The sequence below is a fragment of the Gambusia affinis genome, linkage group LG23 (genome assembly GCF_019740435.1).
Source record: "Gambusia affinis linkage group LG23, SWU_Gaff_1.0, whole genome shotgun sequence".
Lineage (NCBI taxonomy): Eukaryota > Metazoa > Chordata > Actinopteri > Cyprinodontiformes > Poeciliidae > Gambusia > Gambusia affinis.
The window spans coordinates 17836931-17855154 of NC_057890.1; the positions used below are offsets into that span (position 1 = coordinate 17836931).

Here is an 18224-nt window from a genome sequence, read left to right on the forward strand (position 1 = left end):
TTGATCAACTCTTGGAGTCGTTTTGGTGGATCTGCTGTTCTTGGGAAGGTTTCCCACTGTGGATAATCGGTACCTAGTTTCCCAAAGCCACTCCATACTGGAAGAAGACTGACAGACCTTCTTTAAGTGGAGGCATTGTGTGCTGCTTTTTTATCTTTTTGTCTACTTCCTGTTGTCAGACTGGTTCTGTTTAAGGTTTTCTTTAATCCACTGATCTGGCAGAAAAGATGTGATTCTGCGACCAAATAAATGTGTTTAATTTTAGATAATTAAGCTCATTAACTACAATAAAACCATGTTGTTTTGAAGAGTTTTAGTATCATTATTATCTTAAAAATGTTTTGATATTAGAAGCTTTTATGTTTGACTAAATCCTAAAAGAGAAGAAATCAGTCAGAGTTTGAGTTTTCACTAATTGGTTCAAAAGCTGCTCTGGTCTCTGATTGGTCAGTTCTGCTCACAGATTCAACAAAATGTTTTTTATCCAACAACCCATCTAATGTATAGTCAAAGGAATAAATTTGGCTCCAGTAGATAAAATCCTTTGGTACGCAGCTGTTTTCCTCTCCATGTTCACAAAAACCAGAAACCTCCTGAAAGCAGATCCTGATGTCTCTGGTGGGAGGATCAACGTCCTTTCAGCCCTTAAGTTCCCAACGTCTTTTTCTGTTTCGGTGCTTGAGCCAAACTTGATCCACCCACATGGAGTGGGAAAAGCTTCTTACTCAACATAAACAACAATTCACTTTTAGGATTTGTTGTAGGATTAATGTCTAAGCTCTGTTTTGTGTTTTTTTTTCAGATACAAACACCCTTATAAATAAAAAACTGCTTTCCCCCAAACATACACCTGCTGCTTTTTGCCACATTTAGATGCTTTAAATCATCAAACACATTTAAAAAAATAAACAGAGTAAAATATTAGGATCTGACGAAACAAAAGGCCTGTTGATGATTGGACTGAACAAACGTCATGAACTCTTTTAGTTTCTCTTGTTTTTCACTCCAAGTTTGAACATTTAAGGAAATCACTGTAAATAAGATTCTAATCTTCAAGGTTTCCTTCTGAGTAAATGTTCATAAATAAAGAATAACAACAGTTGGAGGCATTCAATAATTTATTTAAGCTAATATTCTTCCAAGGTGGAAGGATTATGCAACATAAAAACAAGTTTTTGAATATCCAGCAGATCTTCTCTAACCTTTGTGTGACCAACTATTGGAGGAACTGAAATAATTTCCAATCTCTACAGACTCTAATCTGATCTGTTCAACTTTTCTGCTGGTAGTTTGGTGGACATGAAAAACTCCCAAACTACCAACTGCATCATTGTTTCTGTTCATCTTCTGGAATGGTTTCCCAATAACTCCAGTTTAAACTGTGTGACTGTTCCAGTTTCAATGATCTCCACCAGTTCTGCCTAAACCCTAACCCTAACCCTAACCCTACGACCGGTGTACGACTTTTCAAAATAAAAGCTCCTCCAGACTCAATACATAGAACGCACATATTTTATTAGTTCTTGCGCGGCCCGGTACCAATTGGTCCACGGACCGGTACCTGTCCGCGGCCCGGTGGTTGGGGACCACTGATTTAAAGAGTCATTGGGGGCTCATCTACAATGTAAGTTGTCCTGTTGCTCCAACGTCTCGAAGCAACTCCTGGTTGTTTGTTGCTAACCATCCAGCCTGGGAACAGAATTGGTAATTAATCTGTAAAAGACCAAATTAACGGCCTTCCTGTCCAGGATGGTTGATAGAAACGTCTCACCGGAGCTGTAGATGTTTGAAAAGCGTTTAGTTATTTCTGTTTTGAAAGGAAGTCCTCGGAGACGGAGAGGATCCGAGTGAAACACCTGAGCAACCGTAGCAGAAAAACCTGGGCGCGAGGAGTGAGTCTCATTATTTCACACGTCTGTGTTGAGGGGCGCCGGGACTCCTGAAGCTTCGCTCCGCAGTGGAAAGTGAAGCGATTCGTTTCCTTTTAATTTGAATGTCTGCAGAGTATAATGTCTCATTTGCATGTTTCACCTAAAACCCAACAACTGATTTGCATTCCCCTGAAGTTACAGCAATCAAATCTCCGTTCCCCCTCCGCCGGCCAATCAGTTCTGCTGTCTGAGGCTCAGTCATGTGGGTAATAAGCTGTCAGCCAATCGCGTTCGAGGCTTGGAAGTTTGAGTTTGTTGTAACGTGTTTATCATATTTGGCTTTGCATTAGCGGCCGTGTCTGCAGCTTCACGCTCCGACTCTTCCAGGTTGTCTGGATTGTTCCTGAAGCAGTTAAAGGGTTTGATTCCCTGTAAACTGAGAGGCATTAATGCTCCACACTGTGAAGCTACTTGTCATTTAGCAGCTTAATTAAGATTTCAGGGATTTTTATGATTTATCTGCTCAGGTTGAACATTTTCTGACCTGCAAACAAAAGAAAAATCTACATTTTTATGGTATTTTTGATTTATATCTTTTCCTTCACGACCAGATTGATTGTTTTCAACGTAGAGTCAATTGTTGCCGCTATGCTGCAACTTTTTGATGCCAAAATCTGAAACATTCAGAAAAAATGTTTCACTTCTTTTCTTCTTCCTCAGTATTTTGCAGCCGGTTCCTGTTATAGAGACACAATCAGAGAAACTCCTTCCCTTCATTTGAATGTAAAAACATGAAGTCAGAAAACTGAAAAATAAAAGTGAGAGTCAGACGGAGATGATTCAGTCCTTCACTGTTGGATAAAAGCTGCCAGAGCCATAAAAACAGTTTAATAAACGTTAAATGTTTACAAAGTAAATTAAACTGATTGTAATGTTTCATGTATTAATTTATTTATTTACAGTTTTTATTTAATGATTCTGAATGAAACTTCTCTCTTTATTTTTATAATTTATTGTTAATTATCTGTACGACCTGTTTCATCTCATCCAAACTGTTTCTTCTCTTTTGGTTTTATGCAACACCATGTTGTTTATCTTCTGTTGTACTTTATTTTGAAAGGTACAACAGCTTGTTTTATACTTGCTGTAGAGCTTTTAGTTTTCTTATTCTATATATTAATTGTTTTTCATTGTGATTGTTGTGGCCCAGATTTAACAGTCTAGTTATCTATCTAGATAACTGTAACATCTATCTAATTATCTCTACAATAACTATCTACCCAGGTAATTCTCTTTCTATCTTCCTAGCCAGATGGATTTTCTTTTTGCTTCACCTCTTTAATTTTCTGAATAAGTTCAGAAGTTGTATTTTTCATTTGCCTGCTGCTTTAACAGTTTCTTATATTCTAAGGTTATTTTCACATGTTTTAAATCAGTTTCCTGTGATCTTTATTGGTCAGATTTACATACATTTAATGATCCTTCAGGATAGATTTGTCTACCTCCCAGTAACCCACCAACACTGTGAACATCCATATATCTGCTAAAAGTCAGCGCAGTAAATCAGTATTGTCATCATGAAGCAGTGGCATTCGTCTGCAGGTGATAACACCTGATCAGTTTATCAGATAAATCTTCCTTAAAGGTTGAGAAGAGGCTTATCTGTGAGATTAACACTTTCCTTTGGCCTTCATCCAGCAGGAACAGCATCAGCTCTGCTGGAGATTATAGAGTCTGTCCTGAGAGGCGGTAAAACTTCCTCCTGGATGTCTGCACAGGATTATAAATCTGTGGACGGCTCAGATTAAATCTGCAGTGCAGTCACGTCTCAGACTCCAGAGCTTTTTAGAAGCAAGTTCTTCCAGCTATTAACAATAGCTGGAAGTGAAATACCTGCAGTCTGGGTTTCCTCGCCTGCAGTTTGTCTTCTGTACGTCTGGATGAAGCTGGGATTACAGAGGAAGCGTCTGTGGGACTGCAGCAGATCCAAAGCTGCAGCTTTTAGTGTGAATACCTGGTGCTTTCATTTTATTCACTATATACTCAAAGTTTGTGGCTAATATCTAACTAGTGTCAGAGTTTTGCCATTAGTTTTCTCATGAGTTAGTTTGTCTCTCTAAGCTGGAAACAGGGTGAGGTGTTAAAATCCTGTTCTTGTAGAAACCAGTTTCAGAGAGATTCCTCTACTTCTTGTCTTTAAGTTTCTGTTTTATGACCGACCCTCAACTAGCGCAAAACATTTGATCAAAAACAGTTTTTTACAAAATTGCAGTGTTTCCTCAGATAATTTACTTTCATAATTTCAATTTGAGAAATTTTATGGTCAGTGTAAACACGGTTACAGGTAGAATATTAAAGTTTTGTAAACATCTGCACCAGAAACAGAGTTAGCATCAACAGCATAGCTCACTGTTTCACTACTCTGTAATTTGTGGATATAAACTCTGACAATGCTGTGAAATATCTGTTGGTGAACATTTAACGTGACTAAATGCAGAAATAACAAAAACACAGCTAGCATGGCTAACACCAGCTAGCATCAAATAGCCAATCTTGGTGATTTATGTCTAACAAAACGCTGTAAGTTACAGATGAAAATTATTTCTTAACACTTATTACCATGCTGTGAAATATCTGTTGTTGAACATCTGACTTTACTGTCAATGCATGAAATGGATAAAACCACATGGCTAGCTTGGCTAACACTGGCTAGCTTGGCTAACACCAGCTAGCTTGGCTAACACCGGCTAGCTTGGCTAACACCAGCTAGCATGAATAGCAAATTTTACGACTTGCATGTAAAACGGTCTGAAAGCTCAGAACAAAACTGATTAAGCTCCCTGTTGTTACTGAGTGAAGTTTTCTTCATCATCTTCATTTCTGGTCAGGCTTCCATCATTCCTGAGTCCAGCGCCCCCCACAGGCAGATAGTGAAACAACATCAACAGAAACAGTTATTTTTTTTTAATTATTCCATGAGATTAGAGTTTAAATTACTAAAATCTTACCCATTTTTTTCTGTTGTTTTGGAAGTGATATTAAAGTTTTGTTCTGTATTTTTTGTGTATGAATAATTAACATTTTATTCCATTCTAGTTTAAATTTCTCTTGTTTTAAACATTTCCTATTTTAATCATTTATCATGAGACAAAAATCCTCGTTCCTCTGAAACCCAGATGAGTTTCTGTTACAGTGAGAAAGACAATTTTCACCTTCTGAAGGAAACACTTTCTCCTGTGTTGGTGTCACTTTGAACAACCTTTCCTCTGAAAACAGACACATTATTATAAACGTTCTTCATAAATTCATGAGTTCACTGCAAAAACACAAAGTAGCTTTAAATTAAATAATCTGAAAGTGGAACAACACATTTTTATTATTTCATTTATAAATGTTACTTTTTAATTTAGTATTAATAAGTTATTAACTTTTAGTGTACTAAAATATTTGCACTGGAAACTAAACCAGAAATACTTGGTGAACTTTTCTTTTTGCAGTGATTTTGTTTAATTTTGATTTAAAAACTTTTTAAATGTTTTGTGTTGTAAAGAAATTAGACAAACCAGAAGTTTACATACACCAAACCCTTTATTTAACTGAAATTAAATCAGACCAAATTCCTCTTGTTGATATTAGTTTATCAGTTAATATCTCTATTTAATATTTAATAATCATCTCAGTAAAACATCAGTCTCTTCTTCTCCTCATGCGGTTTTTTGCAGAGTTGTGTGAAAGGTGGTAGATCCTCGTTGTGATGAAGAGCGTTGTGTGTTTAACCTGAAGCCAGGATGGACCGGCGCCGCCGTCAGCGGTCATCCTGGCTGAGCGCGGCCCGACCGGAAGCTGTAACGGCGTGTCTGTGTTGTTGCAGACCTGCTGGCGGTGCCCAAACATCCCTACGCCGCCATGGAGAACTGGGGCCTCAACGTCTTCGTGGAGCAGAAGATCCTGCTGGACGCCGACGTGTCGTCGTCGTCCTACCAGATGGAGCTCACCATGGTGGTCGTCCATGAGATCTGCCACCAGGTAGGCCGGGTTGCTGCCCTGAAGGCTGGTTGGGTTCAGTTGATGCTGGTACTGGACCAAGCGGCCATCTTGGAACCTTCCAAATTGTTCTCAGGGAAATAATACAAGGAAAAAGTGGCAGAAGATTTTTATCAGGTAGTTTTTGTTTTTCAGCCCAAACATTTAAAACACAGCTGGATTTTGGGATACATTGATGTTTTTTGGTGTCTAGAAAATAGAAAAAATAGAATAAATAAATTATATAATTATAAATTATGGAGGATGATCTTAGAAAAACAGTCAATGTCAAATTTATTTATAAAGCAGGAAATTTTTACTGCCAACAGCCAAAACTGTTAGTTGATAATTCTGTTATTGTAGAATTATCTATAATAAAACTATTGTAGATAATTCTACAGCGTTGTCTACAATAACACTGAAGAATTTGAATACATGAGTTACAATAACATTTAATCCCTTTTGGGATCAATAAAGTATTTGGATTAGATTTCCAAAGGGAAATGATGAATGTGTTGACTCCGTCCAAAGTTTCAAATATTAGTTCATACAAATCCAACCATGAGCGATTTAAAATTTATAAAAGAACATGTACATTAGTGTGATATTGTAAGTAGTTTGAATATAACCTAAATATAAAATGAGCAACAACCCAAGCAGAGTTTGGTCATCTGGTTTTACCGCTGTGCTGATTGAAACGTCACTATGTACGAATGATGATGTGAAAAAAGTGCAATGATCATGTTTTGAATAGGCCATAAAATATTCCAACCTGTTCATGGGAGCATAACAGGTCACCTTTACATAAAATTGAATTAAGAAATAAGAAAAAAGAGGAATAGTGAGGATTAAATGGGATGAAATCGGAGCAGAATGGCAGATTAGGGAACATAGGAAGAAATGAGACGATTAAATGAGATGAAAAGAGATTTTAATGAGGAATGAAATGGGATCAAACGGCGCCACAATTAGCAAGGCGTCCACTCTGCCTTAAAAAGTCTTAAATTTGTGTATCTAAAATTAAGACCTTAAAGAGTCTTAAATTAATCAGGTGGTAAAACATTCTAACTCCTAATGGACGGGAAGATTTCAGACAAACTGTTTATTTTCTTAAATATTTTACTACATTATTCTTCTGCCAACATTATGCAGGATTAATGACTGTTGTGGTTCTGCATGTTCATGTTTTAGACTATAAATTGTCTGTTGTAGTAAATTAAATCTCGTCAGCCTCTTCATGCTGAAGCTGGGGGCCTCCAGGCCGTCCGGGAGCTTTTCTTCTCTCTGACTAATAACAGCGAAGCTTCACTTCCTGGAGCTGAGAAGATGCTTGTGTTGAAACGATCCTCAGCCTGTCGGAGCTTCCAGGTTTTAAAAACAGCCGAATAAAAACAGCGTCTGTTTATCTTGGTTGTGCATCAGCGCGCTGCAAACTGAGGGTCAAAGGTCAGCTGACAAACTGCTTGTCTCAAACTGGGTAGCTCGGTTTGCACCTGCAGTGGTTTAATAGTCAAGCTAGCGTGCGGCGCTGCGTTGATGCAGATGAAACCCTGCGGTGTGAGTCTTTCTGTTTCTGCAGCTCCCACTGAAACAGCAGCAGGAAATGACCTCACGCCAGCATTTCTCTCTGCTGAGTCGGGATGATCGCTAGCTTCAGGCTGCTGCGTGTGTCGCAGAAATACGCATCAGGCGGGCGAAGCTACAGTAGATTAATCTTTCATGACATTCCACATAAAACTCTCCGACGGTGTTTGTTTGGGTGGACTTTCCTTCTGCTTTCTTCCGTCTTCCTGGCGTTGATGTTCAGCTGCGCGGCTTGTTTGAAGGAAGGAAAGTGATGATGATCTGCTGGAGCTTTGCTCTTCTCTTCTGTCTGAGGACGTTTATCTCGGAGGAGAGACGGCTGTGTGGAGATAATCACCAGGTTCTGCTGAAAGAACATGGAAAACGAAAGGAACAAAGTATTTCTGCCTTTTTTGAGAAAGTGACTTTGGAAGAACAACATCTTTTATCCACATCAGATCTGATGAATATCTCAATTTCTTAAATCATCAGAATCACCAGAAATTAAACCTTGAAACCAACCAGTCTGTGAACAGGATTCACTTCAGCTGAATTTCTAAAATAAATAAACTTCTCAATAGTATCCTGATTAATATTCTGCTAATGTAAAAAAAACTATTTTGTAATATTAATGTTTCCATTAAATAAGAGACAATTATTTTTGTTTGTTCGTGTGATAGTTTATTAAAATCATGCAGCAGCACCATCATCAGCCTTCTACTAAAACCACTTCCTGTTGTCTTCTTCATGGTTTCCAGTCATCCAGAGCACCAAAACTTTATCAAAACCTTTTTTTTTTTAGATTGACATGTTTGTATTAGCAAATTTTCAAAATATCAAATTGGGCAATTATATGATTAATGGAAACAAACTAGTAACTTGTACTGGACGACACCATCAGTTGTTAACTAGCACTGCTAATCAGTGGCCTTTGTTTTTGCCACTCCTGTTTAACTCTGTTCATTTAGAGATGTTGGAGTAGGGGATTAGATTCTACCTATTATAATCTTGAGAAGAGATGGTTTGAACTTCTTCTTTCTCACTTCTTCTGGGATTTGGGGTCAAAGTTCAGGGGTTATTTGAGCTTTTTTGACGCCAATTAGCTGTTCCCATTGTAAAAGCGATACATTGTTGCCACGGTTACGGATCGTTAAAACTGTCTCAACATTAAAGGAGGACCAAAAATCTTTTCAGCTGCTGAGCATCCAGAATCAGAAGAAATAATTGTCCAGATATTCAAACAAAAAGAATAAATCAGAACTAAACCGCTCCAACATAAATGGTTCTATCAACAATTCAGAGGAACAAAACTTTACTTTATTAAAATTATAAATTATTAATAGTCAAAAATTGAAATGTTTAAAATCCATAAAGTTATTTTGGTGCAAAAAGAAACTAATCTCAAGCGGTATTTTTATTCACTTTATTCGTCATCATAACTTTCAACACCCAGAGGATGTTTTCTGCTTTGCATCATTTCTGTTTAAAGCTGATCTGTCTGGAAGTAAGAGTGTGTGTCTCAGGGAGAATCACTGTTTAAAAGCTTCAAACCTGAAAAATAAAAAAAATGAATCTAAGAGAATGAAACTCTTGAGACGACGCTGGAACAAGTTGGTTAAGAAGAAACTGTTTTTTCTCTTCGTTTGCTCCTGAAACTGTTCACCTTTTAAAATGAAGAAGCAAATAATTGAGGAAAGTTCACTTCCATCAAAATATTACTCTGGAGTGCAGCCATGTCGCCATGGAAACGCATATTTTCTGACAAGTCCAGATTGTATACTTGAGCTCTACTTGCAAATAAAAAAACAATATTGGACTAATTTATGCTGAAGTATAACAACATGTTGTTAGTAATAGTTAAATATTATTCTGACACATATGGCGGTAAAATATCCGTTATGAATCCCGGCGTGACGCTGCTGGACGTTTTCTGCTGCGGTTCACAGGGTCATGCATGCCTGCATATGGCGGCTGCTGCTGCTCTCAGGTGAACAGATGGATGGCATGTGGCTGTTTCACTTCATCAGCCGGAGCAAACACAGATGGAGGCGCTAAGAGTGTCTGTTCAGATAATGAGACAAACACAGCTGATATTTACCTCTGTCTCACTGAGGCCTCCGACGGCGCTGCAAGCAGGACCCAAAATCTGCATCTTCGGTTCCCTGAAAGAAGGCATCAGAGCTGTTTATAAACTCTAATAAATCAAAATCCAATATTTTTTAATGTCTGGTTCCTACCTGTAATCTGAAAATCAATCGTAGAAAACGTTTTCAGGGTTTTCTTAGTATCTGACATTCTTTTAAAGAGCTTTCCAGAGGCTGAAAAGCAGAAATCTTTTTATCGGTGACATTTGAACACGCCATGACGTCTTAATCCCATCATGTAAATTTATTCTAATATATATTCTGACACAAACAGCCTTTATACTTATCTGACATGTTTTAAAGCAGTAAATCACTGCAACACAACTGTAGTTAAGGATTCAGATACGTCATCCATCAAGTTTAATTGTAGTTGGATTGAAGTGAAGGCCGTGAAGCAGTGACGTCTCATTTCATTAAACGTTTGACACATCAGCTCGTCTCTCTGAGTCTGAGCTCGGCTCATCCACCAAGACAGACATAAAGGAACGAGACAAATCAGGAATGTAAAAATGGAGACTGGAAAACACACTTTACAAAAATCTGAACCCAGGACTGAGTTAACCAACCAACCAACTAACTTACTAACAAGCAATGTGGCAACTTTCAAAACATCCAACCAAGAACCAGCCAACCCACCATAAACCCTGCAGGCTACCAAATGTTTCTCACCAACCAACCCACAAACAGATGGACCAATCATCCAACCCACCATCCATCCGTTCAACTTATCCACCTGCATCCAGTGAACCTAATCTTTATCATCCAACATAACCAAAGTCCCAACAGCCGTTCAGCCACCTCACCAACCAATCCACAAGCATACTAAACATCCAATTCATTACCAACTAACCAACCAACTAACTCACCATTCATCCATTCAATCAACCCATCAAACCCACTTTCCAGCAACTATTATTTAAAATGCCAACTAACCCACCATGTAATCCACCCAAATTTCCACATCCAAACAACCAACCAACCAAAAATCCCAACAAACATCCATCCATCTCATCCACCCAAGCAGTTCCATCCGCTATGGTAACCAACCCACCATCCATCCGTTCAACCAATCCACATCCTTCCAGTGTACCATTTTTTTCTCATCCAACACACCAAGCAACCAACCAACACCATAAACATCCATCCATCTCACCAGCCACTCAACCAACCAAACATTCTACCCCTCAACCAACCAATCCCATTTATTATGCTAATAACCCACCATTCATTCATTCACCCATTCTGCATCCAAACAACCAGTCAATCAAAAATCCAACCAGCCATCCATCCAAACAACCAACCAAACAACCAAGACACAGACACCGAGTAAACATCTAAACCACTTTCTAACCCGAAATCCATCCAACTAGCCACCTACCCAAATCCGCCCGCTACACTAACATCCATCTGTCTATAAGCTCACCATATATCAAGCACACCATCCAACCCACTGCCTGACCCACATCCATCCATCCATCCTACCAACATTTCTCCAGCCCACTAACCAACAAAGACATAATCAAAAACACCAACCAACCTTCCTATCTGCTGTGAAACCCATTCAATCCGTCTATCTCCCCAACCAGCTAATCCACAGACACCAACTAAACATCCAACCTACTTTCAAACCCAAAAGCCATCCATCCAGTCATCCAACTAGCAAACAAACCAATATTTCACCAAACTGATTAAGGTGTAATGTTACCTGAAACTCAGAGAAAAGGTCCTCCAGGTTTTCCACATCATGTTAAGGTTACCAGCCACCCAGTACTGATCGTTTGGCACAGATTGTTAGGAGATGGAACCTGTAAATAACGTTGGTTAAAGCTTGACTAATGTTGGGTAATCAGTAATAAAATCAGTAGTTCTTTGGTTATGAGGAGTTTATTATAAACGTCTAATGAAGAGGTCAGCGGTCCAACTTCCTTCCATTACCTGCTGGACCAAAGCAGTAATGCATCACTGTTTTTTCATCAGACTCAGGTTCTTCTTAACAGCTTTCTTCTAATTAAAACATCCACCAACAGTGAGACGGAGTTCAGGAGAACAGATTTCTGCTCTTCATGTGTTGATCTCGTTGTCTTTCACATTAATTCAGCCATATGCAGGAGGAATTAGCACCGTGTGGGATCTGGAGCGCTGACAGCACAGCCGACACACACACCTACACACACACACACACACACACACATATCTGTTACTGTACCGATTAACGTCCCTAATGAATGCTGCTCTTTCTCACTTTTCATTCACTGACTGCGCCGTCAGGAAGGAAACAGGATCCTGATTGGTTGTAAAGTTAAAGTCAGGTTTTCTATAAAGGTGGAGTTTCAGATGGAGAAACTTCTCTTCAGCCATTGGATTATTTTGGTCTGGAAGAAGCTGAGATAAAACAGGTTCTTGAATTATTTTGTCTATTTTTGCCCCAACCCTCATGGAGATGTGAATCAGTTTCCATTAAACAGTTTAGATATTTGGGACTGATGTAACTTTTTCTTTCTGCTTAATGGCTTCTTCTTTCCTACTGCACCTCTTTCATGTGGGGTTCCACAAGGCTCCATTTTAGGTCCTCTGCTTTTCTCATACTTTTCTCATACTTGTTGCCACTTGGATCAATCGTAACCTGACTCAATGTCATATTCCATTATTAATCAGTTGATTTGCAGATTTATTTACTATTAAATTTATGATGTAGTGATCCCAAACTTTCTCTCTTTGAATCCATCTCTTCAATCAAATAGTGGCTTTATTAATGAAAAAAAGTTATGGATTTTATTGGTCGCAAAGCTGTAAGTTCTGACTACTGTCTGAAAAACCCTGAGCTCATGTTTTGCAAGAACTTAGAATCTGACAAATCTGACCTCTATAGTTCGGTCTAGTTTTTACTGTGGAAAGCTTCTAGCCTTTTGCAAACTGCTGTGACCTGGAGAAGATCGTTGTGGCTTTATCAAGTCCAGAATTGACAATAGCAATGCTCTGAATACAGCAACTCGCCTTTTAAAATTTTATTAGAAGGTTTTTCAGGCACTAGTATCTGTTAGTGCAGCGGCTCAGTCAGAAAATGGATAAAGAATGAAGGGAGGAAAACATGCAGCAAAGCTCCCAGAGCTGGGAATCAGAATTGAGACGGCTCCATTGAAGAGTAATAGTCTTGGTACGAGGCGGCCACGCACTGCCCCGACTCACCGTTTAACTCGCTCTCCCAGATGGGAACGCATCACTTTTGTTTTTACTCACTTCATCTGATGGACTCGATTAAATTGGAGACCAAAATTGTCTGTGCTTCTCTTTCACAAACCAGCCAAACCTTTTGAAAAAGCTATTTTCCTCCTCGCCTGTGGGGGCGCTGCACCTCGAACCATGAAGGAAATGAAACACAAACCTCTCGAGAAGTAACAGAGCACTTCTTCCTTCATCACAAAATGTAGACAAAAAATTTTTTGTGACTGTAGTCATGAGCTAGTTCTCCTGCTAACACTAGTTAGCATGTTTACTTTGGTTGAATTTACCCAGAATGCCCTGCACTGTAGTCCACTTCCTGCTTTTGGAGCTGTCTCCGGTCCGCTTGGAGTTCACATATGTATTCATACTGCATTAGAGTTCACTTCAACTGAACCAAAAGAGTTCAGTTTGTTGGTTCAATTAGCGTTCACACCTCACCAACTGAGGCAAATGAACTGGAGTTGGATTAAAATGAACCAAACCAGGCTGGTGGTGTTTCAGTATCACTTTGTGTTTTGCTATTATCTGGTATTAACCTCCAGCACTGGCTGTAGAATCAGAACCAGAACCAGTTCAGGTTGGAAAGCAACAGCAGGACTCACCTTCAGCTGGAAGCGTTCCCCACCAGGGGGTTTCCCCACAAAGGCTTGAATCCTGGCTTTTGTTTGTTCCACTCAGCCACATAATTTGGTTTATTGTAAAAAGAGCAGTTCAGTTGTTGAAACACTTCATCACGCTGTGTCACATCTGCTTTTGGCTGAACCCACTCAGAAATCCACTCCGTCCTCCTGAGAACAGCAGCTGTCGAGTTGTATTTGTTCCTCTGCAGAGTTTGGGCTCAAAGTGGATAATTTATTGCTGCAGTCAGTGTTTGCATAGAGTTCATTACAACACAGGGAGCCATAAATCATTTGATTGTTCCTCCCTCTCTCCGCTCTGCTTTTATTTCATATTTGTCTCACGTTGAAGCTCAGCGCTCCTCGACTGTCTGTGTTTCTGCTGCTGCCGAGTGTTTTCACCTCTGACCTTGAACTTCCAGTTCTGATTCTGGAAGTTTGCAATGTTTCCAGAAGACTGACAGAAATCTGTTTGTCTCTGAGGAAATTAGGTTTTAATTTTAGGAGTAGATCCTCCAGTCCTTCTTTTACATTTTCATCCAAGTTCTGGTTCAGAGTAGGAGGAAAACATTTGATGTTTCCAAAAGATTTAATTAAGCTGCAGGTACTGACCGACTCTGGAGCTTCAGTTTGGTTATAAAATAGAAGTTCCTCAGTCAGGAGTGTCCATCGTTAGAGTGTGTTCACACCAGGAATGTCCTTTGGTCCACTTGTTTGGACCAGACCAAAACCAGATATGGTGAACTCTTCAAGTTCATTGGACGTTTGGACCCTTAACCTCGTCGTCGTCCTGTTGGCGGGTCCAGCAGTCATGGCTCATCGTCTCCTGGCCTCCAGCTCAACTCTTCCCTCTTATTCCAGAGACAAGATGATTTTTCTGCTACGTTCTCCCAGTTGGTCTGCTGGGTCCATTCCAAACCCAACTGGGTCCAGTTTCACAGGATTGAAATGATTTACAGTAAACCAGGTTTATTGTTGCATCCTCTTGCTGCAAAGCATCAGTTCTTCTCTTCACTCTGGATTTTGGTTTTCTTTTCACCCACATCAGTTAAATACAGTAACTGTACCGTTATTTCAGCTCCATTTACCTTTATGACGGTTGGAGGATGAAATTAGTACCAACACAAAACTCCTCTTCCTCTGATGAAGCTGTAAACTGTAGAGTCTAGTAAAAACCAAACCATTGATGGTTTGATCAATGTGAATATCCTGAAGCAGTCGTTCTATTTAATTGTTACTGTTGCTGATTTCAGCTCATATCTGCGTCTAATTACCAACACCACAAACAAACATCTAACACCATCTAGCAGCTCACGTTGGCTTGTTTCAGAGACGCTCTGCTAGAGGTGAAACAGCTGAAAAATCTATTTACTCTCTAAAATAAACTACAAACTAATGAACCACAAAACAGTCAGCTTATGTTGGCTTTAGGTTTTTGTGTAAAAAGTTTAAAAAGCTGCAGAATAGGCAGAACTCTGGTTCTGGCTGGCTGAAAATGAAACACTGAAAAGCCTCTCTGGGCTTATTGTATTTATTAATCAATGAGAGAAACATGAAAAAAACAACTTTCTTTTCCCCTTTCAGTAAGAAAATCAGATTAACAACCCTTTACATAAAAATACAGCTGGAAGGAATCGTTACTTTTTATGTTTATGGGTGGATAAATCCCACTAGAAAGGAATATTCTGGCTGCTAAAAACTGACCTTAAAGGAAAACGCAGCTAATGAAACATTTTGCAGTTTGTTGGAGAAACGGCTTTGTGAATAAATCCTCAGAAATTTGCTGTGCATCAATCAGGTTGAGGATAAATAACTTGTTACCTGGATGCTTTAATATTGAATCTTGTTGCTGTCTTTGTCTTTGCTCTGTAACTGAGTCTGGAATTTTAGGTTATTGCTTTATTTTGAGCTATATGAAAGAAAAACCTCATATTATGAACTTTAATACCTTTTATGTTTATTATAAAGGAGGAAATCTAAATCTGCTGTCCAGAGTGTTTCCATCCCTGGAGCCCTAATAGTTTGCAGGCAGTCGTAGAAACCCAACCCTCACAGGAACAAACATTTATTAGTTCAGCAACAAGAGCAGGTAAGGTGCTTTACATCAGTGGTCCCCAATTGGTCCACGGTACCGGTCCGTGGACCAATTGGTACCGGGCCACGCAAGACATAATTAAATATGTCCGTTCTATGTATTGAGTCTGGAGGAGCTTTTATTTTGAAAATCCTAAACCGGATGCTGTCGGTTACATCTTGCGCGCCAACATGCAGCTGAAGGAGTAGGAAACCCCCTCACCCAGGTCCGCAGAAAATTTCCGAAGGGTTGACCGGTTCGCTGTACTAAAAAGGTTGGGACCACTGCTTTACATGATTAAATGATTCTACTCTTCAAATGTCATCATTCCAAAATATTGGAATAGATTTAGTATTTACTTCATCTTCTTATTATTAATAAAAGGTAACTTTAAACAAATAAGATTTTATCCTTTGTTTTAAATTAAATGTTTTACAGTTTTCTGAAAGTTTGTTCCAGATTAGAGGAGCAGAAAACTGAATTCTGCTTCTCCATGTCAGTAAATCACTTTTTGTTTTTATAGAAAAGTCCAAGCTGGAACCTTTGTATCGTGTTTCTGGTACGCCCGTAAACCCGGCACACAAGCTGCATCTGCTAACAGCGATTAGCGACAAATCTGCTTCTCTGGTCCCACTGGGACGTTTCTGATTCAAAAACTGATCTGATTGGACGCTGGAAAAAACGACTGTTGTATTCAAGTTGGGCTAAACAAAGTTATCCAAGCCTAAAACAGCAATTCAATGCTAAACAGGTTGCTAATGCTAATGTTAGCATCCACGGTCCACATTTGTAACGAAGCCTCATTAATGATCAGGATTCCTGAAACGATTTACTTCAATCTGATGGTTGAACAGATTAAAAACAATTAATTAGATGTTAAACTCACACGTCCAATTATTAGATAATTTAGCAGAAAAAGTGATAATTGAATTGAAAATGTTGCTTATTTTTGTCGGTGTGTAGTTGTTGAATAATCGTGTTTGATTACAGATTACAGGAGCTCCACCTCTAAAACAAGAAATGCATTTTAAAGTCGATCTAAAACTTTCTGAAAGAGAGAGGAGGAAACATTGGAGCAGTTGGGATGGCAGCCAAAGCAGACGATGTTCCTCCATCACTGTAATCATAGCTGATTACCGAGTGAATAAAAATGGCGCCTGGTGTGTTTTATTGAAATGTATCTGGAGTATTCATCCAGGATTGATTTTCTATAGGCTGTGGCTTATGAGATGAGTCAGTACATTTCCCCGTTTGGCTTTGTCTCCGGGCTCAAAGTGTTTTTGCTCTAATTGATTTTCCTCCCGGTTCTTCTTTTAATTGACAGAAGCCGCCGGCTCAGACAGACAGACACTCGGTGAGCTCTGCTCTTTGTTGTGGCGCATCAAAGGTTCCTCGGCTGTGACTTGTTTTGCTTCTCTTCTCCCGTCGAACATCAGGAAGTGGAGAATCGCTGAGAGAAACCATTAGAGGGAGACATTAAAGCAACCTCTAATGAATTGGGTCTGAACAAACCGCCTCACTGTCCGTCAACACAAGAACAGATAGAACTAAACCAGAACATGTCATTGACGGATTTCACACAATCGCTCTGATGTTGGTACAAATGTAGCATTTTGATCAAATACAGAACAGAATCAAGTAGAATAGAAACAACCTTTACTGTAAATATGAATATGAGCAACAGTCCAAGTAAACAGGAGATACTGCAGTGAAAACGCTGCAGCACTATGCAGTCCAGTTTATGAACTTTAACTAGGCCAAAGTGTCATCCAGTCTAAAGGCAACAGGGACAAAAGATCTCATGATTAGAAGATTTACACATAAAAACATCAAGACTATCTACAAGTAATTAGAGAAATGTTTAAATTTACAGCAGAGAGGAGGTCCTTTAGTGGCCCAACCCAGATAAGGAGGCCTTAAACCTCAACATGGCCGTCGCAGATTTGAATGAACCTTCACTGGTTCTGAGGATTCATAAACTCACAGAAGTATTTTAACGTTTATTCTCTGAGCTTCTCTGACCTCTGACCCGACTGTAAACCTCGGTCTCGGTTTGGTTGAAGTGAGCTCCCGGACCTCCATGGTGGACGTGTCCTCACCAACCTCGGCCTGCAGGGACAGTCCCCTCCTATATTCCCTACATCTGTTTTCCTTTATGCATCTATTTGCAGACAGTGATTCTGTTCAGAGCATTAACAGCCAGTGGACGACTGCTGTTTAAAAGTTTTTGTAAAACATGAATATCAAGTCTGATTGGATATCAAATCATTCATTCATTTTTGCTGAATGTACTGATTGATTTACTGAAATAAATACTTTAATTTAGTAGAAAATCAGATTTTTTTGTGTATAACCAAGTATTTATGATGTTGTCCATCGGTTTGTTTTATTATAAATATTATAAATATATATTTCTATCAGTCAAACTGCAGAAACAAACTTCAGTCAATAAACTTTATTCTTTATTAATCAGAATCAACAAGCAAACAGATATAAAATATTAAACTTTACTGTAAATGATTAAAGTTTATAAACATAAAAATTAACAATAAAACTCTGCAACTATATTCAGATCACAATTAATAAATCCTGTGATGAACAGTTTAACAAATTGATTAAAACTTTACTGAATATTTATAATATTTAGAGTAAATGTTTGTAATATTGATATATTTCCCTCCTAAAGCCACAATCAACACCAAACAAGAAT

The 18224-nt window shown here is 38.9% G+C and overlaps 1 protein-coding gene across 18 annotated transcripts in view; it reads left to right on the plus strand.

Moving 5' to 3' along the window:
• Window positions 1–18224, plus strand: part of LOC122826410 (thyrotropin-releasing hormone-degrading ectoenzyme-like) — a 185169-nt gene that overhangs the window by 59646 nt on the left and 107299 nt on the right. For all 18 annotated transcript variants that reach the window (XR_006369785.1, XR_006369786.1, XR_006369784.1 and 15 more), the window contains exon 5: window positions 5743–5897. Coding sequence is in view for 13 of the 18 variants with exons in the window: in XM_044108221.1 (XP_043964156.1) it covers window positions 5743–5897 (155 nt within the window). In the remaining 5 variants the exon portion in view is untranslated. The remainder of the gene's footprint in view (window positions 1–5742; window positions 5898–18224) is intronic.